The following is a 27,121-nucleotide window of genomic DNA, read 5'->3' as shown; positions in this document are numbered from 1 at the left end:
TAATCCCAGCACTTTGGGAGGCCGAGATGAGTGGATCACGAGGTCAGGAGATCAAGACTATCCTGGCTAACGTGGTGAAATCCCGTCTCTACTAAAAAAATACAAAAAACTAGCTGGGCGTGGTGGCAGGCACCTGTAGTCCTAGCTATTCGGGAGGCTGAGGCAGGAGAATGGTGTAAACCTGGGGGGCGGAGCTTGCAGTGAGCTGAGATCCAGCCACTGCACTCCAGCCCCGGCGACAAAGGGAGACTCCATCTCAGAAAAAAAAAAAAAAAAAAAAAAAATTCCATTATCATTTCAAGGGAAATATGCTTTAATGAAAATAATTTTCTAGCTCCAAGTCAGTAACCTGGGTTCAAGTCCAAATTCTGCATTTACTGTTGTGAGACTTTGGGCACATATTTCACCTTGCAGAATGTCAGTATCTTCCATTTTTCAAACACAGATAATATCTCTCCTAACCAACTCCTGGGTTAAAGGATCAAAGTAAATAATGTTTATAAATGTATTTTGATAAGTATAATACATCATATAAATAGAAGGTAGTATTTTTGTTATTTTATACACAAAGATTGGTAATGTAAAAAGTTTACATATGAATTTACTTTAATGCAAAATAAGTTTCAGTTAGGGAGGGTCTCCTATGATTGAAATATCTAATCTACGTGTGATAAAAGTCTTTCTTACATGAAATATCCTTTCACAGAATACAAAGCAATGTTTGCCACTGCTTGATATTAGAAAAGAAAGAAACTATTTCCCCTTCATAATTTGCAAAAATAACTAACTTGACATCAACAACATCGTAGAGTTTCTTCAGGAAGTCAGAATCCAGATGATTGTATTCGCTGGTCAGTGTGTGAAAATACACTAATACATACTCCTTCACAGCAATGTGATCCATCACATGAATGAAATATAAGAGAGCCTAAAAGAAAAAAGGGGGAATAAAGGTGAAGATCATTTGGAACAGTAGTCTATTTCACAGAGGCCAAGAAAAAAACAAAACAAAACAAAACAGAAAATTAACCTACTGTCTGCCCTAGTCATTACAGATGGATAAGTCAGAGTGATAAGTATCCATTCTCTTTAAAAAGATCTCCAGGAAAGTGAATCATTCCAGTGTTTAATAATTCTCATAAGTGCTACAGTACAATTCCTTTCTGTCTTGTTCTAAGTGATAGAGGAGAACAATCAGTCTCTATCCTCTAAAACAATTCTTCATATACTGGAAAAAGTTCTTGGATCAACGGTCAGGTTTTCCCTCTCTAGGATAATGATATCAAAATCATTAGAAGTAGAATTTCTATACTTTTAATCATTTTTGAAGTTTCTGCTTGAATTCAATCAAAGTCTTTGCAGTCCATACTCAGAAATAGACTCATGGCCTGCACATAACCAAGAATTACTATAGAAAGATATAATGAGTGGGCCTCACATGATTCATGTTGAGAGCTAGTATTTTTAGATCTTTAGTGCCAATGTTAAGGAGGACATTGAGAGGAGGTTGAATCAGTAGATGGCAATAGGTTGGGAAGTATTTCTAGAGCTCTGAAAGATTCAAATTTAATGTGACCCAGATCGGTTATAGAAATATTCCATTACAAAAATGATGAATTTAAGAGAAACACTAAAAACAAAACAGAGATACAATATAGGCAGGGCCAGTATGACCCAGTGGTTTAGCTGTAAACACTCACATAGAAAAAGCTAAGAGGTAATAACTGAGGGATTACTATAAAACAAACTGTTTTCCAATTCCTCTTCAGGTGAGTCCTTGACATTAACATGGTTGGATTAACATGGACTAGGATCCAACTGCTACCAGCAGACAGAAGGGCATTAAGAAAACACAGTATCTTTCCATTCATTACCTGCTTTAGTAACAATTATTATTATCATCATCTATTTCAATATTTTACAGGAAATGATATATCATGAATATCCAGAACCCCAGGCAAGTACACACCGAAATCAAATGCAAGGATTTATGGTTTTATTGGTATTAATCAAATTATTGATTATGAAAATAAATGTCACACTGATTATTAAGAACATAAATGATTACAGATAGAAACACACTAATGGTATAATTTTCATCAGTTTAGTTATTCCCTGCGCACGTGCGCGCGCGTGTGTTGTTTGTTTGTTCGAGACAGGGTTGCTCTCTGTCACCCGGGCTGGAATGCAACGGCATGATCTTGGTTTTGGAGATCTTGCAACCTCTGCATCCTGGGCTCAAATGATCCTCCTGCCTCAGTCTCCCAAGTAGCTGGGACTACAGGCATTGCCCATCATGCCTAGCTAATTTTTGTATTTTTCGTACAGATAGGATTTCGCCATGTGTCCAGGCTAGTCTCGAACTCCTGGACTCAAGCGATCTGCCTGCCTCAGCCTCCCAAAGTTTTGGGATTATAGGCATGAGCTACCACACCTGGCTGTGTGCATATTTTTATTATTCTTTTTTCTCCTTTTACCAGATTGCTGCTTCATCCTCTTTCTGTCCATTCTCCAACCCCCACCCCAGAACAATTAGGATACTCCTTTTTGGCTTTGAATTCAACTTCTTAAGTTTTCTTCACTATATAACCATATCACTGTATCACTATACATGATGAAAAAATGCGAAAGACAAATTCTCTCCCAAACCATGAAATCCCTTTCCTTGAGATATTTCCTTGTTTTTGTGCTTAAAAACAAACAAACAAACAACCCAGTGAAGGTCAATGTAGATACAAATTAATGTATCACTGTTTCTCTTATTAAATTATATTCTAAACACTTCTCTACAGTACTTGCCTCTATAACCATAATTTATAAGGGTCACAGAATATCCTATTTGAATGCACCGTAATTATCTGTGAGGAATTTAAGTTTTAACTTGTTGCTACAAATGACCCTGTGAATAATATGCCAGGTTCGGTGCTTTCACAGTTTTTTTATCCAAACAACAGTGACTGAGAGTCTGAGGACTTAGCCAGAAGTAATTATCAGCTTTTGTCCAACTGGTTTATCTGAAATTCTGTGTAATTCTGCATTTTTAAGTATATAATTTTTTTTACTATGGTTAATAATTACTGATCAGTTCAAGTTATTATCCTTTGAAGTCAGTTCCTAACAAAACTGATATTCTAGGATTCTCTATATATTTATCTTGTGGGTTCAATTGTCCCTTGTATGAGTATTCTGATTTGAATAATGTCAGGGCCTATATACTTCCATACTTTGGGCTATTTCCTTAGTATAAGTTTTCAGAAATGGAATTAATGGATCAATGGGTGTGATCACTTTTATAGTTTCATCTTTGATAACAATAATTAATTAAGAGTTAAGGTACCTCATTTTAATTCACCTTTTTTGGACTACTAATCACGCTGAATATTTTCTTATTTTTATCTACCAGTTCCATTTTTCTTTTATGAATCATCTATTTCTGTTCTTTGCCTCCAAATGAAGGGATTACAGAATGACGCTATCTTGGGTAAACTACATTTCTGTTTTTTTCTCTTCTAATAGATACTCAAAAATTAATTTTTCTTTTTTCAAAAAAGAATTTGATTACACAATTATAATACAGAATGATTCCAACCACTTACTAGTTACATCATACCCAAAACAAAGCAGCAGTGGTTTTGGAGATCATATTACAGTATTCCAGTATTTTTATTTCTTGGACAGAGAAAAATCAAACCCTTAATTGAACTGAAATGATACAGGTCCACTCACAGAACCAGGTCTGCACCTCTGTCAGTGATACACAATTCAGCCGTGATTCATATTGTAGGCCTTGATTCCAAATTCATATACAACTTATTTTTTCAATCAACATTACTTGTAAAACAGAGCCTTTTTATGGCTTACCTTGTCCATATCTATTAATGTAACAGGAATGTTTCTTCCAACTACCACCATCACTGTTCGACCACAGTTATCAACACCTATAAACAGGAAATGTAATCAGCACCCAGAAACTTCATTCCAAGAATATTATTTGTCTTAGGCTCTGACTTTATAAAATATTCTATGTGAATTTAAAAGATTGAAAACAAGGAAGTGTAAGTTGCTCAAATTTCATCTTCCAATTTTTCTACTCTGCACATGACATCTTTTTTTTAAAGCTTCATGAGGGTTTTGATCACTGCCCTTTTAAGAGAAGACCTTCCAAAGATTTTCAATCAAGAACAGCCAAAGATCTTTTAAAATGTTTTATTATTTTCTAGAGATAGGATCTTGCTCTGTCCCTAGGCTGGAGTACAGTGGAGTGATCATAGTTTACTGCAGCCTCTATCTCCAACTCCTGGGCTCAAGCAATCCTCTCATCTCAGCCTCCAAAGCAGCTGGGACTACAGGCATGCACCACCACGCCTGGCTAATTTTTTCATTTTTTTGTAGAGATGGGGGTCTCGCTATGTTGCCCAGTCTGGTATTGAATTCCTAGTCTAAAATGATCCTCCTGTCTCCACCTCCCAAAGTGCTGCAATTACAGATATGAGTCACCATGCCCAGCCTCCCAAAACCTTTTATAAACAGCTTTTTGCTTAAGCTCACTACAACTTTTAATAACATTAGTGATCCAGGAAAAACTAAATAGCACTCAAATCTGAAAATTACTAAAAAGTACTGTCTGTAAAAGAAATAGAATGGAGAAAGAGTGGGAATCTGGGAACTTTCACTCTCTCCGTCACATATTTATGTAAGGTTTGAATTTTGTAGTAGCAAGTATATGGTACTTTTAAAAGCAGACACATTTTTTAAAAGAAAAGGGACACTAGCATGAAATAAAGTTGGCTAATGCAGAATTATAAGTTGAAAATTTTATAGATTAGGATGTTATTTTTAAGATCTTGATGACAGGCAAAACTATCTTCATTAGTACAAAACCATTTTGTTCATAGATACAATAAATGAAATCAGAGAAAAATGAATTTTCAAATAGCATGATTGGTAGGGCTCTAAATTAGTGAAAGAATAAGTTACCATATATTTAAGCTCACCTGTTTGGTATAAGGCTTTTAGAGAAGCAATATCAGACAGATCCTCAGATCTTGCTTGACATAACCAGCGATTGTAACTAGGGAAATAAATGATATAATCATTATAATAAACCCTTGGAAATTGAATTTACAAATGGGACCAATTTTTGATACCTTTCCCTGACCCTAAAAATTTTCAAGTATATATTTCATTATAATAGGGAAGGAGTTAAAGAAGCATTAAACCATGTAGAATCTCTACTACATGTTATTGATAAAATAAACACAAATGAATTATTGAGAAAGGAAGGTGTTCATTATTTTAAAAATCCTTATGATTAAATGAAGATTGTACAGGTAAATAGCTAAGATACCAAGTATCCAAACTAACCTTGTTTTAAAATACTATTGTTTTCCTTTACTAAAAACATGCATAGAGAAACTCTAAACCAATGGCAGAGCTGCAAAACAGATGCTCACTCACTCAACAAGGATTCGAGTGGTTACTCTATGATAGTTACTGAGAATGCTATCATGAAAGGACATGGTTGCCTCCCTCAAGAAGTTCACTTTTCAGGCAAAGTGCTGTACATGTTATGTGGGATCACAAAGGAGTTGGGTAAATTTATCTGGGAAGTTCTGGCATATTTAATCATCAGTTAAACAAACTAGTTGTAGTGATATCCCACAGACCAAATCATATGGACTGCAGTTTGGCTTTGGCTAAGAGGATGTTAAAGCTGGAAGAGACATTAAAGACCTTGCAGAGGGAAATGACATGCAAAAGATTAATGGTCAAGTTCATCTCAGACTTCCCAGCCTATTAAATGGTAGAGTTGAGTTTGAAGTTGCACTCAGGTCTCTAGATTTCCGGAAAGGTCAGTGCTTTTTCTACTGTATCATACTAATTTCTTGAAATTAAAAGTGCCACTTACTTGGTGGTGAACAAGCTTTCAAGACACCTAAATGTATGAAAAGAAACTCTGAAGTGTCTAGATCACACATGGCAATATCCAGTAACAACAACATCAAAAAGCTTAACTAAGAGAGGGGAGATGTGGCTTCTAATCCTACTGCTTTTGGTGCAAACTTACTGAAGTCATTTACCTTTATAGAATTCAGTTCCCTCACCTGCAAAATGGTGTTCATATGGGAGGGACACCTTTCAGCTATAAAGTACAACTGCACAACTAAAAATATTTAATGGGAAGTCTATCACATACAGACTGAAATCAACAAGTGACATGCCTGTTAGTTACACAGATACTGTTACTGCTTATGAAAAACATAGTGGTACTGCATTACTTCTATAGACTGCCTTCTCAAACTTGTGATTTACCAATCTATGCAAATTGAAAAGTCAAAGACAGTAGCTTTTAATTTTGTTTCAAAGTATAATTTCAAAGTCAAGAAAATGCCTATGTTTATTGTAGTTCTCCCTAAATCATATGCACTATTCCCTATTTTCACACCATCATTTCCTATTTACACTAAATCAAAATTTTATTTCTTTACTTAAAAAATTTTCTTTGACAAATAATGTACATAATGTTTGATATATGGATACATTGTAAAATGGCTGAATTAAGCTAATTAACACATCCATTGCCTCACATATTTATCATTTTTTTTCGGTGAGAATAGTTGAAATGTATTCTATTATCAATTTTGGGGTATATAACACATTCTTATTAACTACAGTCACCATATTGTATAATAAATCTCTTATTCCTCTTGTCTAACTGAAATTTTGTATTCTTTGACCAACATCTCCCCAATCCCACCCCAATACCACCAGCACACCTGATAACCACTGTATTCTCTGTTTTTGAGTTCGGTTTTTTTAGGTTCCACATATAAGTGAGATCATGCTGTATTTGTTTTCCTGTGCTTGACTTATTTCACTTAACATACTGTCTTATATCATTAGTATGAAGGTTAAAAGACAAAACTATTAAAAATAATAGCAACAATAATTTGTTGAGACAAAAATAATATAAAAATGTAAATTATGACATCAAAAATGTGAGTGAAGAATAAAAGTATAGAGTTTATCATGTTTTTAAAAATCATTCTATTATATACTTTCCAATTGTTTATAATGAGACTAAACAGCAAAATATATATTACATCCTATGGGCACCACAGGTCCTAGCACAAAGCATAAAACAGGAATTCAATTAATACCTATTAACTTCTATACTCTGTTCATGTATCCATTGGCTCATTTTTCAAAGATTTATTGAATAAATGCAGTGTTTGCATCATAGTAGGTACTAAATTCTTTGCTAAATGAAACAATAAACATGAGTATTATGCAAGATATTTTGGGGCCTGAGATGAATAAAAAAAGGCTCTTGAGTTTAAAGTTGCATATGTGAGACAGACGTATTACAGTACAAATGAAACTAACTTTGTAATAAGAACAAGATACTGTAACCAGAAGTCTAAATACTCCATCAATCAAATATGTATGCTGAGAAGGGGACTGGTGGTGAGGTAGGAGGTGGGATGAGAAGGTGTAGAGTGGAGGCAAATTCTAGATACGTTGTAGAAACAAATGCTCCCTTCTTGGTATCCCCAAAGACTTCTACCATGTTCAGTGCAAGACTTTACACACTTATTGGAATGGCTATTTCTATTACATTAGACCACCAGATAGAGAATATGTCCCATTTGTCTCTGTATTTCCAGCCAATCCCTAGGGTAGTTACTGACACTCAATCTCTATATCTATCTCTATCTCTATTTATCTATATTCAATGAACTCTGAAAAAAATTTTTTCAAACTGGAACTCAGGTGTACAAAATGGAATACATCATCCTTAATTGATAACACTCGCATAGCTGGTATATGCATGGTCCACTTAGAAGACTAGTTATATAATTATTTATCTTTAATGAAGTAATAAGCACCCTAAAATCTACCACTGTAACAAAAATTAGCACTTTCACAATAACCTTCATCCAATCATGTGCTACTTCCCACGGTTATCTGGAATTCCAGGTTAATCACTTATTGCTTTCCTTTTTATATCGTTTTAAATTCAACTACATGTAGTCAATGTAAGACATTTTTTGTTTGTTTTTAGCTAGTTAAAAAAGCTTATCATACTGTATGTAATCTCTTGGGTCTCATGTTTTTGACTTATCATATTGCTAACATTCATCCATATCAGTGGATTTCAATGTTGTTGACTGATTTGGACAATTACAGGTTTAACATCCCAAATCCAAAAACACAAAATCTGAAATTCTCCAAAATCCAAAACTTTCTGAGTGCCAACATGACAATTAAAAAAAACAAATGCTCAATGGAACATTTCAGATTTTGGGGATTTGGGATGTTCAACTGCTAAGTATAATACAAATATTTCAAATCCAAACAAATCAGAAATCTGAAATACTTCTGGTCCCAAGAATTTTGGATATGGCATACTTAATTTGTATGTATCATGTATTCATACTAGACAAAAACTATAGATGTTTTTCATTCACTCTCTCACTGATGGGCACTTGGGCCGTTTCCAGGGTTTTGCTATTGTGAAGATGGCTACGATCAACTTATTTTGCGTGTCTCCTGGTATACATGTGCATGATTTATCTTGAGTAGATACCAATGAGTGAAAGTGCTAGGTTACAACAAATGTTTAATTTTAGGAGATAAGGACAAACCTCTTTTCCAAAGCATTGCACCAAATTATACTTCTATTAGCAGCATATGAGATTCTGTAAATCTCTGTCCTCGCCAACACTTGCTACTGTTAGATGTTTTAGTGTTTTCCAGTTGGACAGCTTAGAAATGGTAAAGCATTTCTCCAGTCAATAACGAGGCTGAGATTCTGGTCATGTTGACTTGATTCTTTCTATGAGATGCCTGTTTCTATCATTTTTCCATTTTTTATTGGGTTATTTGATTGTTTCTCACCAAGTTGTAGTTCTTTACACATTCTTGATGCTAATCATTTGTTGTGTGTTTTGTGAGTATCTGCCCCCATTCTGTAACTTGCTTTTCACTTTGTTTAAGCTTGGCTCTACTTTCTAAAGTTCTTAATTTTAATATAGTCAAAATTATTTTTTCTTTGGTAGTCAATGCTTTTCATGTGCTTAAAAAAATCTTCCCTTTCTCTAAGGTTTGAAGGATACTAACTTAACTTCTTCCACAGGTTTCAAAATTTTTAAATATTTAAGTCCTTAATCATCTAAAGTTTGGGATTTGTCCATAGTGTGAACACAAATAGTATAAACTCTAAAATGTTTTAACCCTTGATTGATGATTAACAACTTGAGATCTAAAGATAGATTTTAGTTGACAAAATCTCTATGAACATATTTATGGGGAGAAGTTTATAGTTTACATCAGATTCTTAAAGGGGTCATGATTTTTAAAAGGTTAGAATCACTGCTGAGACACTGGTCCTGTTCTGGTTTCTAAGGACCATGCAACAACTCATGATTGCAATCTTCATCAGGTTTCTTCTTTATTCCAATTAAGTCTCTGCCATTCCCACTATAGGTTGTGTAAGTCTGATTATTTAGTCATAATTTTAAACAAATCAACAGTTGGGAAGAGTAAAAGCAAAAGATTGTTACTCTTCTCAGTCAATGGACAGTACCCTCCTTTTTTTCTAAACTTCATTATTCAAAGAATATTTCATGTTTTCTATTACATTTCTTATAAACAGCACCTCACTTTTTGCTATAGTGTTTTGTTTTGTTTAAATAAAGACATGGAATCTTTTGTTCCAATCCAAAAATCAAAACAAAGCTAAAAGGAAAATATGAACTCAAAATAGTTTCTGCGTTTCCTACAGGATATTTCCCGAATATCCTATAGAATATTTTCTTATTCCAAATAAACAAAATTCTATTATTTTATGGGTAAACATAATAATCATGGATAAACAAGAATACAAAATATGTCAAAATGGCAGAAAAAAGTAGCCACTAGAGTGCTCTAAAGGCAGAAATACTAATTAGTTTCTCAATGGGTTGCAACCAACTGAGGTTGGACACTGTTCTCACAAAGCTAATATAAGCCAATTATTTTCCAGTTAATAAATTACCATCCACCTGTACAGCCAACAGCTGAATGACACAAAAATTTTAAACTATATCATTCTTAAAAGACTAATAACCAACCCATCTGTGTAAAATCATAGCCCAGGAAAAATTCTGTCTTTGGAATTAACACAGGCTTTCCCAGACCTTATACAACTGACCCATCCTAGATTTAGTTAAGATCCTTGTTGTATGCTCTTATTGACCCTGTACAGTAATTTAAACAATTATTCATATAACTAATTAGTTTAACATTTTTCTCCTCTGCAAGACCCTAAGCTCCATGCAGAAGGGTGCTATATCTATCTTGCTTGTCACTTTATTACTAGTAGTATCCAGCACAACATTTGGCACATTAGTAAAAGCCTATTAAGTATTTAATAATGAAGAAGATAATGATTTTGTTGAGAAAAATGACATAAGGGTCACAGGCAACTGAATCTTAAGCCAGTCAAGTAATACTAATAAAAAAGGAAATAAAATATTCCTGTAAAATAATGTGAAGAGTTTCAAAAGCAGTATTTTTGAAAAAGAATATCTAGGTTGCTTCCTAATTTTGGTAAGTAAACTAATGTCTACCTTATGATACACCCAAATCAGAATCACAACTGGATGGCAGACCTGGATTAGAAAACACGTCTAATTTTTCGCATGTTAAAAACAATTATTTTGAAGAGATACTGAGGTGGCAAGGCAGTGCTACGAAAGGAGTGACATAAAACTATTGCCAATCCATGTGACCTTTAGTTTCGTTACTGATGGAAGAACTGAAGGCTTTTGAAAAGATATTTACTAACTAAAAACCTACTTACTTTTACATTTGTTCAACCTAAGTAATTAACATAATCAACAGAAGCCAGACTCAATATGTGAAAATAAAAACCTGATTCAGAGATATCAAGAGAAAGAAATTTTTAAAACTACAACCTACAACCTCAAATATGGCTGAGCATGCAAACAGATGACTTATAGCTTAGTTGTATCATAAACTCCTTAACAAACAGCCATCAGAAACTTTTTGGTCTCAGGACCCAAATATATCTATATAAAACACAGACATTTTTATGTTTTTATAAATTATTGAGGACCTTAAACATCTTTTGTTTGTGTCATTTATATCTACCAGTTCTCATATTAGAAATAAAAAGAGAAATTTTAAAAATAAACAATGAAAAACCTATTTTGTGAACACAACTTTTTTAAAAAAGTTGTATTTAGAGAAAAGAGTTGTATTTTTTAACTTGCAAATCTCTTTAATTTCTGCTAGATTCTCATATGTGCATTTGCATTTAAATTACTGCAATATCATATACTGAGTGGCCTCCAGAAAACTCCATTGAACACTGTGAGAGAATGTGAATGAAAAAGAAAAATAAGTCTCAGTAACGTTATGATTTTTTTCTTTTCTTCTTTTTTTTTTTTGAGACAGGGTCTCTCTCTTTCACCCCAGCAGGAATACAGTGGTGTGATCACAGGTCACTGCAACCTCCACCACCTCCTAGGCTCCTCAGCCTTCTGCATAGTTGGGAACAGAGGCATGCGCCACCATGTCTGGCCATTTTTTTTTTTTCTTAAGAGACAGGGTTTCATGAACTGGACTCAAGCAATCTAACCCCCTTGGCCTCCCAATGTGCTGGAATTACAGGCATGAGCCACCATGCCTGGCCACATTATAAAAACAGTTTATCAGGTTCCCTGGATCACACTTTTGAGAAGAAAACAGAGTATCAGGTTCCTCCCTGGACCATACTTTTGAGAACTGGTTATCACTGTTAAAACAAAATAGCAAGAGGCCAATTAGCTTAGAGTAGTTTCTGTACCAGGAACCCTTACATAACCATATCACAACTTAACTTAGAAGAATCCCTTGTAACTGATTAATTTTAGAAACAAACAAACAAAAAGCAACTAAACTGAGTTTCAGCCAATCACAAATGGCAAACTAGCTGGATCATACCCAAATAAAGCAAATGCCTAGCTGTAGCCAATCAAGTAATTTCTTTACTTTGCTTCTGCAATCAGTCTATAAAAGTCTGCTGCTCATGCTGCTATAGTGAAGTTCTCTGAACTGCTTCTGGTTTTGAGTGCTGTCTGATTCATGAATACTACTTTGCTCAAATAAACTCCATTAAGTTTATTTTTTCTAAAGTTTTTAACATCACTCTGAAGTAGTCTGCTTTATAGATACAAGAGAAGACCTCATTTTCAATCATCACAGACACTGGGCACATAAATGGGAAATCAGAAAAATCTTTTGGTCAGATATAGCTCCTTACTCAAGCAAATAGCTTTGGGAGCCATAGGTTATGCTCTTCTCCAAGCCTGCAACTATGTGTTGACTTCACACACACAACCTGACTGCAGTTCTGAACTTCTGTCTCAATACCTCTGACATCTCAAGGTAGTGTGGCTCATTCATGGACTTCCAGAAGATGGGGAGTACTTTATCTCTGTGTACTTGCAACTAGAATATTTTCTTGTAGAATAGGTGTTCATTGTTTCCTAAACAAAATGGAAAAAGTCAACTGTGTTACAAATGTGACTCTCAAGATCAAGGTCCTCTACCAATACAAAGGATAATGCTTTACATGCTATAGGACTCCTTTCCAGAAAGTGTGGAATCAGTGAATATAAATTTATTTTAATACTGGCTTAAACTAAGTTACTAAGTAAAACTAATCAACTCACTTAGAAAAACAACAACAGCAACAACAACAAAACCAGCAACCAGTCCAAAGACAAACTTAAAAATTCCAGATATCTGTACCATTTCATGGAAAAATGAGTTAGGTATGTAGTAAGTTTGTGTGTATTTGTGTGTGTGTGTGTGAGCGAGAGAGAGGGAGAGAGAGAAAGAGAAAATGGACAGAAGAGAACAGGTTGACTGATTTCACAAAGGTGATAATTATGTGGTTCTTTGTATGTGAATATAAAAAGTCTCCAGTCCTTTTCCAACTCCTCTGACGTTGGCTTGTGTAAGTGGGTTGAAGGTGAGTAGAGAAGGGAGATACACTACAGGGGCTACGTTGAAAGATCTTCCTTAAGTAGCTGTAACTGTGGGCAAGCCACTCCGTGGGATCAATTTACTTCATGTAACATAATGGAGTCACACTAGGTCAGTGATTTAGGGCCCAAAAGGATCATCTAAGAAACTTTAGAAAGAAGATTTCTGAGTCCTTTCCATGGAGGACAGGAAGTTTGATATAGGAAGTTTGGTGTGGGGCACAGATTTTTAACAAGCACTCTTAGTGATTCTAATGCTGATAGACTGTGGACCTCATTTTGGAAAACTATTAACAAATGATGACCAAAATTCCTTCTAACTATAAAGTACTGGTGAGAGATCACAGACCAGTGATTCTCAAAGTGTAGTCTGTAGACTCCTAAAGAGATCCTGACGTGCCTTTAGGAGGTTGTAAGATCAAAACTATTTTTGCAATAACATTGTTTGCGTTTTTCACTGCATGGACATTTACACTGATAGTGCAAAAGCAACTGATGGGTAAAAACAGCTGGTAATAGCCTTACCACAAATCAAGGCAGTGGCATCAATAAACAAAAAAGGCCAGCTGCATTTAAGAATGTCTTCGATGGAGAAGTAAAGATTATTACTTTTATTAAATCAGTCCTTGAGACCTCATCTTTTTAAATTAATGCAAGACAAAATGGGAAGAACACATAAAGCACTTTTGCATATTGAAGTGTGAGGCTGCCTTGAAGAAAGTCACTATGTGATTGAGTTGTGAGCTGGACTAGTTGCTTTTTTTCATGCAGCACCATTTTTACTTCAAAGAATGACTGGCAAACTATAGTTATTCAACATGCATATGTGGCAGATGTTTTCCCAAAAATGAATAAAGTGACCCTGACATTTCAAGAAAAATAACCAACAGTATTTGTTGCCAACGATAAAACTTGAGCTTTAAATATATATATATTTGAAACATTTTTATTGTTATCAGAAGCTTGGCAGTTCCTAACATTAAATACTTTTCTGATGAGATTGGTGATACTGTACAATTGATACTAACAAATATAATTTTTTGATACTGTGTAATGAAATGTGTCAATATTTGGAGCTCTGAATAATTCAATGAATCGATACTTTCCGAAAAGCTAACGTATCATGTTATAAAGCCATGCTATACATTCCTATTATGAAATCTGTTCAAAGTACAGAACAACACATTTTAATATAATAGAATTCAAAAATTCATGGATACAGTTTGAGATTCTGCATTACAACTATATTTTAAAACATTACTATTTATCAAATTCTGGTACAGTATCAAAGAATATCCCAATTATTTTAAAAGGCTGTTAAAATACTCCTCTATTTTCCAATTATAATCTCAGTGAGGTTAGGTTTTCTTCATATACATTAGTCAAAACAACTTACTGCAGCACTTTGAATGCTGATATAAGAATCCGGCTGTCTTCGATTAAGTCAAACATTAAACAATTTGCAAGACTGAAAAAAAAAACACTATCTTTCTCATTAAATTAAAAAACAGTTATTTTAAAATAAATAAATAATTTCTCATATGATAAATATTGAAAGATATAACCCATAAAAACAAAAGCTCTCTGGGGTCTTCAACAATTTTTGAGTGCAAAAGAGACTCGATACTAAAGAAGTCCCAGATCCCAGTAATGTGAGGAGACCAGGCACAGCATTTAATGAAAAATGTCCACCAGATGAATCTTAAACATATGGCCAAGTTTAGAAACCACCGAAGTATCATTTGACTGTGACTACCTCACTTGGAAAAGCTGTTCCTTGGTGCCCCCTAGTGGCTCATATGCTTTTGTTTTTTAAATTAAAATCAGAATAAAGGAAGACCTGGGATTGAGGAGACACAAAATACTAATTCTGTAAGGGCCTCGAGAGATCTTATAGTCCAACTTCCACTTTATCAGTGGAGACAGAGAGCATGGAGACATCATTACAATACAGCGTGAAAAATACTATGCCATGCTTTGGGTGAGAACAGGGTATGAAAAAAACATACAGGAGGTGGCATCTATTCCAGACTTGGGAGGTAGGTCTCTAGAGGCAATTGCTTTTGAAATCTGGATAGAAACTGAAGGATGAGAGTAGCCCATTCAAAAGGAATGGCAAGTACCAAAGCTCAAAGATAAAACAAGCCATGATTTGCTCAGTATAACAGTGAGCAATTTTAAGAGCCTGACAAGTACCAGGTTCTCTGCTAAAGCTCATTACCTCATTTAATACTCACAAAAACCCTATGAGGTGCTAACCCTCAATCAACCCTATAAGGTAATGGATAGTAGACATTTATAGTTTATTTTTTTTTAATTTTCTTTAGACTTTTTTTAAAAGCAGTTAGCTTTACAAAGACTGGATCTTTAGGAAAGCTTACCCAAAAGTATAAAGCTGCTTCTATGTTTTTAAAAGGATTTATTCAAAATTGCTTTAGAAGACATATGGAAGAAACAGAATGGTTTGGATGTCTTATAAGGTCCTTGGGATAAGTCAGGGAGAAATAAAGCTCCTTTAAATTTAATTAAACTATAGATTATGTTTTAATTATAAACATAGTAGAGCTAAATAAAAGCTTTATAACTGCCTTTCCCTTTTCCTAATTTCTCCTTTTAGAATATAAACCTATATTATGGAGGCACTATGATTATAGTAGACAGGGTAGGAGCTCTGAAATCAGACATGTATCTGAACACTGGTTTCACCACATATTAACTGTGGCCACTGATAACTTTCTTAACTTTGAGTTTTCGCGCCTCCGAAGTGAGGACGACATCTTCCTCACTGATGGTCACGAAAAATACATTGGGATGCATTATGTATACACGTAGCTCACGTATCAGATGTAAGGTCCCTTTCCTGCTTCTGATGTCCTTATGTATCTAACAGTCCTGAAGGGTTGTCTTACTTTCTTTGATGCTGCTTCTGCAGAGCTGCCTCTGATAATTGTCCCTGAAGGATCAGTTTTCTTTGCTTGTCAATATCTCCTTCCATTCGAGCAAAAGCGTGAGAGCCAATGAAAGAGAGATCAACTCCCAAGCCTTCATCCTCCTCTTCTTGGTTATCTGTAACAAAAATGCTACTATCAATAGAGAGCTTATGCTAAAACTAGACAGTAAATGAAACAGATTGTGAATGCTGTAGTAAGGATGACAGTGAGGTAACTCAAAAAACTGGAGTCAAAGTTATTTTTGAGAATGAAACTGTGATCAGATTTAGGCATCTGTAAAACTGAAATAATGAAAGAAACTGCCTGTCCATGTGTGACAAAGGTTTAGTAATATGTGAAATCCAATCAGGGTGACCTGGGTGTAACCCTAGGAAGAAAAGAGTAGAATGTAATCACACACAAAAAGACAGAAGTAATTAGACTGTATCTGGGTTTAACGATGGCTCATTGCACAGCATCTGACAAAAAAGAAGTATAAAAAACAAGCATTTAGGAAGGTTTATACAGCACTGTTGAAAGAGGAAGCATTTGATTGCATAAACCTCAGCTGTTCTGTCAGGTAACATCCCAAGATGGATGTACCAGGATCACAGAGTATGATCCACATTCCTTAAGAAATATTTCAGTTATAATGTAGCATCCTGGTTTTCTACACTGTCATACAAACCTAGTTATTTTGATCTATAAGAGTTACAGTTCTCACTACAAATTAATAAATTAACTTTCTAATCTGTCCACACAACCACTGTGAGTTGGATGACTAGAAATCAGTCTCTTGGGAACAGATTATCTGTTAGTGTGGTATTCACTGCCTTGGTAGATCTGTTACGCAAAAACAAAACAAAACAAAACAAACCTTGTACCAAGGGGGAAATTCCCAAGGCAATGCCAGCACTTGAATTCCAAACTGGTGGACAATCAGCTGGAGTTTCCCCACATCTACTTCACTGCTCCTCAAACTGACAGGCCAATAGATTGGAAGGGCCTGCTTTCATTAAAAACACCCCTCAAGTAAAGCTTGGTTATACATATTTTAACAGATTTAACATTCTACTTGAAAATATTTAAGAATGCTAAGGCGTACATCTATCACAAAAAGTATTTTCTGAGATATGAATGCAAAATCAAACACTCTGGGAATGGTGGATAGAAGAGAATCTTTTAGCAAATCAATGAGTCTTATCTACTGCCCAGCACTCAAAGTGGTTTTGCTGTTCACCACTCATTATCACACTAAATGCATTTTATGAAAGAAAAATTTTATGGTAGTCATAGGCATGAGGATTTCAAAACAACTCTGCATTATTTCAAGGATATACTATACTAGAGGCTCACCCAAAGTGCATGGGCACCCCTTCAGCAAAGCTTGGTTTCCAGACATTTCACATTTTCTGATGCTAAACCACTTATAATTCCCTCCACTTGATGAAAGTCTATGTACTTGTGATAAAATCTTGAGTCGCTTCCTACCGATTTTGGCTTGGTGCTCATTTTTAAAAGAAATATTCACCCTACGAATTTCACAGTAATTCCCTAAACTGCTGGATTACAAGATTCAGTCCCAGCACTGAAGCATGTGAGGCATATCTCCACAGAAGGGACTTAAGACCTTAAACATGTACACATGAACATCACTACAAGATGTCACGCAGAATAGATTCAGAAGGTCCCCATCCTAACACATTCTACCCACTGCTCCAACCTACGACAGTACATAACCCGAAGAAACAAAATGAATGGTTATAATATTCTCGTCTTAGTATTTCATGTTAAGTATGATTTTCGGAGGATACTGAAAGCTGTTCAAAATGTTAGACAATAACTTACTTTACTATCTCAACAGTGTCCTGCATGAAACTATAACCTCCATCAGGGTTAGAATGCTGTTATAGCCACCTCTTAATCCCCACTGTCTAACACAGATTTGACATATATCTATCTATCTATAATTTTATTTGTAATTTCAAGAATAGAACTCAAAAACTTCTACACTGGTCTTGATAGTAGTGTCATGGTAACAGAGAGTTTTCCAAAAGTCAAGCTGAATTTCTTACTTCTTTGGTGATTGGTGCCTTATTTTTGCTCCTTAAGAGGGAGATTTAAAAAGAGCTCTAGAGCTCACCTTCTGGAGCACCAGGTTTCTCGCTTATTCTAATCTGTCGTTCAGGTACCACAGGCTCCCCTTCTGCATTTCCAATATCTGCAGGTAGGTACGGCAATGATCGATTCTCCTCTTTTAACGACCTTGGGAAGTACAGAGGTAGCAGCTTTTGGTAAGTAGCCTGTGTCAGAAAAGCAAGACATTCTGTGAAAAATAGCACAAAACAAAGAAGACCTCAGCAGTACTTAGCTGAGCTGTTCATACACTGTGAAGACAACCTCCATCAAGAATAAAGACTTTACGACTTCTGAGCTCAGACTAGATACTGTCTGGAACCCTCAATCAGCTTTTGTGTTAAAGATAAGGATATTGTTATCTAGTCAAGTTAAATGTGATGCCTATCCTAACAATTCCAGGTCACTGAACCTGGAATGCGTAAGTCCTGCCACTCCTGTCCCCATCTGTACCTTCACTTCCTAATGATACCAGTCTCTCAAGATTTGGCTCCGATGCTAGCTACTTCCTTAACCCTCAGTGTGCCATCAGGGTCCGTTCAACCAGGTTTAGCTTCTGAGTTGTTTGTGAAGGATTTCTCTTTCATGATGTTTATTATTTCTTAAAAATTTTTTCAAAGAACAAAGATGAACTTTACTTAAAAAAACAAAAACAGAATAAAACTCATCTTATTTTGTAATTCCCATATTGATTGGTCCACTGGACTAATAAATCTGCAATACATTAAAGGCATGTATGCTCTTATTTGTCCTACCTCTTGAAGCATTTTGCTTTTTCATCTTCCTAGGAATCGTTTTCTCATTACCTAGAATTACTCATCAATTATTACAAACTATACTAAAAAAGACAAATAAAATAAAAAGAAAAAATTATGGAATCACCTGGGAAAAGGAACTCATTCAAGAAATCATTATCTTTCAGTTTCACATTGTGTTGCCCGCAGTAAAAAAACTGAGACAGAATTCACATACCATAAAATTCACCCTTTTAAAGTATACAATTCAGTGTTTGTTTTTGTTTTCTTTTTTGAGATGAGGTGTTGCTATGCTGCCCAGGTTGTTCTCAAACTTCTGGGCTCCAGCATTTTTCCCATCTCAACTTTCCAAGTAGCTGGGATTACAGGTGTACACCACCAAACTCAGTTTCAGTGGTTTTTTCATATACAGTATTCACAAAGGGAGTATAATCACCACCACTATTTAATTCCAGAACATTTTAATCACTCTAAAACCCATCAGCAATCATTCACCATTCCTTCTTCTCCCACCCCTGGCAATTACTAATCTTCTTTCTGTCACTATGAATTTGTCTATTTTTGGACATTTCATAAAAATGGAATACAGGGCCAGGCATGGTGGCTCACACCTGTAATCCCAGCATTCTGGGAGGTCGAGGCAGGGGGATCATGAGGTCAGATCGATATCTACCTGACCAATATGGTGAAACCCCATCTCTAGTAAAATACAAAAAATTAGCCGGGCATGGTGGCGCACGCCTGTAGTCCCAGCTACTCGAGAGGCTGAGGCGGGGGAATCACCGGAATTCAGGAGGCGGAGGTTGCTGTGAGCCGATATTGCACCATTGCACTCCAGCCTGGTGACAGAGTGAGACTCTGTCTCAAAAAAATAAAAAAAAAAAAAAAAGGCCGGGCGCGGTGGCTCACGCCTGTAATCCCAGCACTTTGGGAGGCTGAGGCGGACAGATCACGAAGTCAGGAGATGGAGACCATCCTGGCTAACACAGTGAAATCCCATCTCTACTAAAAATACAAAAAATTAGCCAGGTACGGTGGCATGTGCCTATAGTCCCAGCTACTTTGAAGGCTGAGGCAGGAGAATTGCTTGAACCTGGGATTTGGAGGTTGTAGTGAGCCGAGGTCGTGCCACTGCACTCCAGCCTGGGCAACAGGGTGAGACTCTGTCTCAAAAAAAAATAAAAAATAAATAAATAAATAAATAAAAATAAAAATGGAATACAGTATGTGGCATTTTGTGTCTGGCTTCTTTCACTTCGCATGATGTTTTCAAGGTTCACTCATGTTGTAGCATGTATCAATACTTCATTCCTTTTTTATGGCTGAATAATATTCTAACACACATGCACGCACACATACACACACCACATTTTTTTATATCAATTCATCAGTTGATGACATTTCAGTTGTTTCTACTTTTTGGCTATTATAAAGAATGCTACTGGCCAGGCGTGGTGGCTCAAGCCTGTAATCCCAGCACTTTGGGAGGCCAAGACGGGCGGATCACGAGGTCAGGAGATCGAGACCATCCTGGCTAACACGGTGAAACCCCGTCTCTACTAAAAAATACAAAAAACTAGCTGGGTGAGGTGGCGGGCGCCTGTAGTCCCAGCTACTCGGGAGTCTGAGGCAGGAGAATGGCGTAAACCCGGGAGGCAGAGCTTGCAGTGAGCTGAGATCTGGCCACTGCACTCCAGCCCGGGAAACAGAGCGAGACTCCGTCTCAAAAAAAAAGAATGCTACTACAGATATTTGTGTACAAGTTTTTGTGTGGACATAAATGTTTTCAACTCTCTTCTGTATACAACTAAGAGTCAAACTGCTGCATTATAGGGTAACTCTATGTTTAACTTTTTCATGAACTGCCAGACTGTTTTCCAAAGTAGCTGTGCCATTTTTACATTCCAATTAACTATCTATGAGGGTTCCAATTTCCCCACATCCTCACCAATACTTGTTATTGTCTCCCTTCATAATTATAGCCATGTTAGTGGGTGTGAAGTGGTATCCACTGTGGTTTTGACTTGTATTTCTCTAATGGTTAATGGTGTGCAGCACTTTTGCAGTGTTTACTGGTTATCTGTATATCTTCTTTAAATAAATATATGTTAATTATGTTTAATTTTTTTTTAAATTTTATTTTATGATGTTTTTCACATCTTAAAAAGCTTTCTGGCCTGGGAAGACTGTCCCTGTAAGGTATTACTAATTCCTAAAGATGGTAAACAGCACATCTTGCACATGCCAACCAACCAATCCCAAATCTACAGTTCTAATCATTTCCTTATCTAACTCTTACACACCATGCAAATATTTCTCTTGGTCTAAATAATCAAGGGCCAGGTATCAGGAATCTAGAGATTACTCCTATAGTCCAGAGTCTGCTGGAATTATTCAAACTAGCCAGTCCTAAACTATAAGTCCTGCCCTGACTTGAACTCCTGACCTCAGGTGATCCACCTGCCTCAGCCTCCCAAAGTACTGGGATTACAGGCATGAGACACTGTGTATTTCTAAGGACAAAAGGAAATACGGTATTCTCATTCCATCGTTCAACAGGAAGAACTTAATCACATACTATTTTGTGATAGCAATCTGGACAATCTCATTTTACTAAAAGGATGTGTGACAGTATTCTTTCATTTTTTATGTTTGTGCAACAGTATTTACTTGATACAAAGAGGTTTGTTATGTTTAAATTCTTACTAAAATGTCTAATAAATTTGTTTTTCATTATCCTTTTATTCTTCTATAAATTATTCACAAATGACTTGAGAAAAAGATGGTAAATGTTGATTACTTTCCCAGGCATACTGAAGGCAAAGACTTTTATTCTCTGTTCCTCTAAATCTGAGTCAGGTGTCAAGTTGCCAGGGCACTGTGGTGCATACCTTAGAGGAGCATTTGCCACACTGTAGGGTGATCTTTGTTTATCTGGCTGTCTCAGCATTAGTCTACAACTCCCTGAGAGCAAGAGCCATATCTTATTTGTACCCTATCCTATGAAAACGGACAAATCTCTAACCTTGACTTCACTCCTCAGCTTCAAACTGATAAGCACAATGGTTTGCTGAGCCTCTGCCCTGATGATCCACTGATCCTCTAAGACTCAACATGTTCAGAAAATAATTTGTCTTCATCCCATCTCCAAAACTTTTCCTACCTTCTATTTGCTATCTCAATGGTGGCATCATTACCTAGTCACTCAAGCCAAAAAGTCATGTTTAACTCCTTTTCCCGTATGTATTTAATCAACCACCAACTCCAGTTGAATTTATTTACTAAATGTTTAAAATTTTAACACTACCAGTACCCTTGGTTCAGGCCTGATCATTTCTCATGTGGAGTACTGCAAGCACCTGTTATCTCTTCTTGCCATTAGTCTTTCTCTTTCCAAATCATCCTCCACACAGCTAAAACAGAAATTAGATGACATCATTTGTTTGTGTAAAACTCTTCTGTTTCCCATTGTGTAATTAATAAAGTCTAAATTTTACAGGATGTGACACAAGGCCTTGAATGATCTTATCCCTATCTAACTTTCATTTTTGCCACTCTCAGCCTCACATTTTATGCAACAGCAATACTAAACACTCGATGCTATGTCTTATTTCCATGCCTTTGCTCAGGCTTGTAGGACTGTTGTCACTTGCCTCTCTCCCTTGGCAAATCTTATGTACCTTTTACAATTATTTCAACTTATGTATCACTCCCTATGGGAAGCATTTCCTAACCCCGTGCCAGGCTAAAGTTATGTCCTATCCTTCCCATACCTCCATTAATTCACTTATCACAATTATCTGAATGTATCTGAATTATCTATCTCCACAAAAGGATAAAGGCTCCTTGAGGAAACAACCATGCTTTTTTCACTGGTATATTCCCAGGACCTAATATAGTAAACCTGATATATGCAAACACTCAGTAAAAGATCATTGCAAGATTCCATGTATAAATAAACCAGATGAAACAAGAGATAAAGTAAATGTGCCTTTTTTCAGCAAATTCAAAGGTACATATATATTATATATGTAGCTATATATGCCTTGAATAGATACTTCACTAATAGATAGCTCATATGAATATACTAGCTCATTTTATTATCAAGAAAAACCTGATAGAGGTACTATTAGTATTTCTATTTTACTGAAGCAGAGAGGTTAACTTGTTCAATAATACAAAACTGGGAAATATTAGAAGCTGAACTAGACAAAGCACTCTAAAATTAAAGTGTAATGAGATAAGAATAAACTGATTTTCTAAAATGGCTTGACATTAAATTGAAATATATTAAACCTAACAACATATAACAAAACATATAAACCTCACAGTACCAGCCACTGGGCTAGGCTGTCACCTGGTCAGGCATACACCAAAGCTTTTCTGACATAGTAGTTTTCAGTTATGCTCCCCAAACACTCAGTGCTTAGAAGGTGTTGCTTTGAGAGCTAACACAGGGGCCAAGCAAAACAACTCCACTTTGTAAGATTTCACTTACAGCGACAACAGTTTAGCCATAAAAAATATGAACAAAATGCTCCTTCTTGACTTGTTTTTAGTTTCCAATAAGTCTTTTTCAATGAATGATGGTAAGACCCACTCTCAAATACATACATAGATCATTAGGATTTGTCTGCTGGAAACTCAGTAAATATACAGCGATAAGCCAAAGGCAAATGCTTAAAGGTAGAAATAAGATTTAAATAATGTAACAATTAGCAAAATACCTCTTCAAGATCAGAGACAGCAAATACTACTTTTTCAATGGTTTCCCCATGAATCTCTAGGAATCTCCTTACAGTGCCTAAGGAAAAGAATAGAAAGATTACTCAATAAATAAAAAATTACTTATACATAAAGAAAAATCAAGCTCCTCAATGTTTTATTTTTGTAATGGATCACTTCTCACTTCATTCAGGACTGCTTAGTAATATCCTATCAGTGAAGCCTGCTCAGACTATTTGTATAAAAACTCTTCTCTAATTTGCTTTCCTCCAGAGCAACTGTGATAGACATTTTATGAAGTTACTTGTGTATTGTTATCCTCCCTGCCCTCTCCACCTCATTCACTAGAATGAAAGCTCCATAACAGAAGACACTTTATTGTATTTCTTGCTCTATTTCCAATGCCAAGAACAGTGACTGGTGGTAGAAGATGCTGACTCCAGATAATTCTCTCTTATCCAGTATATTGTTATTCCCTGGGGCCTCTCTCTTGGGCCAGAATGATCTAGCATAAGTGTCTTTCCATTCATTCAGTTACAGTATTAGATACCCTACCCAGCCCTTCAGACCCTGACAACACTCCACAAAACCAAAGCTCAATTATTTTTTTCTTAATTTCTATGTTATCCTAATTCTTCTTTATCAGCTTCCTAATAACAAGACCTACTGGCCTTTCCTTCAGTTCTTAACTCATTGGATCTCTCCCTAGCTTTAGTCCTTAACACACATGGCTTCACCTTTTAAAAATGTTGTCCTCCAGGGTTCTGCCTTCAATATTTTTTATTTTTTTGATATACTTATTCTCCTTGGCTCACGAATGTGCTGGATAGGTATTACCTTAAATGTTGATGGCTCCCAAATCTTTATATTCTTTTTTCTGAGGAAAAGACCCAAATTACCTGACGCCTATTGGGTATATCTGATCAGATAACTCACAGAGACCTCAAATTCAGTGTAGCCAAACCTGACCCAAAAAGGTCCAAATCCTGACCACCATCTTTTTCCCAACAAACCTGGTCCTTTTTACCCACATTCCTTATTTTGGTTACATATCAACATCCGACCAATCATCCAAGCTAGAATCCTGAATTGTCTTTGATGCTTCCTTTACCTCTTCCTTCACACTGCATTTTCAAATAGTTCCCATGGCTTTTAATTCTATTGCTAATATTTCTAACATTTATTCCTTTCTTTTGGCTGCTTTCAGGTTCTCAAGGCTCACACAGACTTTGGTAATAAGCTCTTAGCTGCTCTCCTTGTGTGTTTCTTCCCCAAGTCTACATATTCACTGTTGCCTGAGTTATCTTCTCATGTTACCCTCTTTACTAAACACTGGTGATGCTCTGCACTGCTTACAGGTTAAGATTCAAAAACCCTAGCATGACTATACTCCAACCCCAACTATCCACTTTTCCCTACTCAGCTCTTTAGTCCTATTTTCAATTATTCTTCTCACATCTTATGCTTTAGCCAAATCTACTTTGCTGTATTCAAAACATACCACTTACTTTTATGATGCCCTGCCTCTGCTTGCATGCCTACCTTTGACTAGAAGACCACTCACCCACCATTCTCTTCTTTTGGTGAACTCCTACTCATTTTTCAAGACCCAGCCAAGAGCCATCTCCACCCTTCCTTGTGCCCCCTCCAGAATCTTTTGAACACCCTTCATTTTAAGAATTTCTCACATTTTATAGCTAGACTAAGCTTTTTGAACACCAAGCATATTTTATATTAATATTACTTTAATTTGGGGCCTAGCACACGTTACGGATGTCATATGCAATCATTCAAAAGTAACTAGTAACTGAATTAACAATTTATGGCTCAGTTACATATTGCCTGCTTTGTTCTTGTTCAACATTGTAGCTCAAGAACCTGATAGAGCGAACCCATTTGCTAAAGGACTAAACAAACACTCATAACACTCCTCCTGTTAGATAACAAATTTACTTTTCATTTTTCCCTCTATTCTGCTTTAATGCTTCTTTAAAAATGAACTTTCAAAAAAGGATTTTCAGCAGGGTATGGGGGCTCATGGCTATAATCCCAGCACTTTGGGAGGTGAGGGCAAGACAATTACTTGAGCCTGAGTTCAAGACTAGTTTGGGCAACACAGTGAGACCCTGTGTTTACCACATTTTTTTTTTTTTTTTAATTAGCTAGGTATGGTGGCACATGCCTGTAGTCCTAACAAGGGAGGCTAACAAGGGAGGATCACTTGAGCCCAGGAGGTTGAGGCTGCATTGAGCTGTGTTTGCCCCACTGCACTGCAGCCTGGGTGACAGTGTATGACTCTATCTCAGAAAACAAAACAAAACCAAAACATAAAGATTTTCTGTTTCCTACTTACTTTGACATCAAGTTTTAATGTTCATGCATAATAGTTTCCCAGAATAATTATATTATTTTCTTTGGAAGATAAAATACAATACCAAATAGCAACCAAACTGAATTCTCTCAGTGGAACTCATGTAGAAAATTAACTCTGCACAAGCTGTGAAGAAGAATGATGTCATGACTCTACGGTTTTAGTACTAAAGGTCAGACCATGCTCTTGCTTTCAAAGTTTCATGTATCTCTGCAACCAATCATGATGTCCTGTGCTTAAACATCTAGTGAATACCCTATAAATTGTAAGAATGACATCTAGGACATTATAATTCTCCATCTGAAACCACCACAAGAACAAACACCTTCATCTTATTTCTCGCCACTGTATTATGTTGTATATAGTACATAGTAGTCACTCAAATTTTTGTTGGATGAATAAATAATCTGATAAATTTATTTCAATGCAGATATTTCTTTAGGCTTTTTCTGGAGAAAAACAAACTGCACATGAACTAAGAAAAAAAAAGCACAAGTCTTAATATATCTATCAAAAACATATTACTTAGGCTTCAAATGAAATCAACTCTGATAAGAGTTTAATAAGAAAGCTTTTGATACCAAGGACTTAGAGTTATATCATTAGATCTGTTCTTGGCCCATATATGTTACAAAAGTGTACAAGTCATTTGTTTTCCAAATGTCTGATAAAATATTCAAGCAAAAGGCATCATCTTCTGTGTATTTGAATGAGATGTTACAGTTTTGCCACTAGATTTAAGGCCTAATAAGTCAAATGTGCCCACTTTTTAAGAGTTGTACATTTCCTTTTTGCTAGTCATATTTTTAGAAATTGCTTCATCAAAGTCCCTTATACCCATTATCGATCTTTATCTGCTGCTACTCTCAAAGTTGACGTCTCTTATAGTACTGTATCAAGTGATTTGTCTGGGGCCACAGAGCTAGAGTTGGACTGGTAGAATTAGAACTAAAAACCAGTCTTCTTAACTCCCTATTAAGAACCTTTTATACAAAATAATGCTGCCTCTTTAAAATATAATCCTTATGATTACCTTCATAAAAAAGAGATACATAAAAGAAGCTATGAGATGACAGGACAAGGACTAAGTAAAATCAGAGAATGCAGAGACCAGTCAAAAGTCTTGTCAGGAGCAATGATATCAAGGCAGGAATTTTGCTTTGGTTA

General features: G+C 35.9%; 1 protein-coding gene across 2 annotated transcripts in view; it reads right to left on the bottom strand.

Moving 5' to 3' along the window:
* GDAP2 (ganglioside induced differentiation associated protein 2) overlaps positions 1-27,121 on the bottom strand; it is a 60,594-nt gene that overhangs the window by 14,416 nt on the left and 19,057 nt on the right. For both annotated transcript variants that reach the window (XM_023222726.2, XM_023222727.3), the window contains exons 6-11: positions 23,586-23,662; positions 18,111-18,270; positions 15,947-16,103; positions 4,995-5,071; positions 3,862-3,938; positions 789-928 (exon numbers count right to left, since the gene is read on the bottom strand). In XM_023222726.2, coding sequence (XP_023078494.1) covers positions 789-928; positions 3,862-3,938; positions 4,995-5,071; positions 15,947-16,103; positions 18,111-18,270; positions 23,586-23,662 — 688 coding nt within the window. The remainder of the gene's footprint in view (positions 1-788; positions 929-3,861; positions 3,939-4,994; positions 5,072-15,946; positions 16,104-18,110; positions 18,271-23,585; positions 23,663-27,121) is intronic.

This window comes from Piliocolobus tephrosceles, chromosome 1, assembly GCF_002776525.5.
Source record: "Piliocolobus tephrosceles isolate RC106 chromosome 1, ASM277652v3, whole genome shotgun sequence".
NCBI classification, from domain to species: domain Eukaryota; kingdom Metazoa; phylum Chordata; class Mammalia; order Primates; family Cercopithecidae; genus Piliocolobus; species Piliocolobus tephrosceles.
This window is presented reverse-complemented; position numbering and strand designations above follow the sequence as displayed.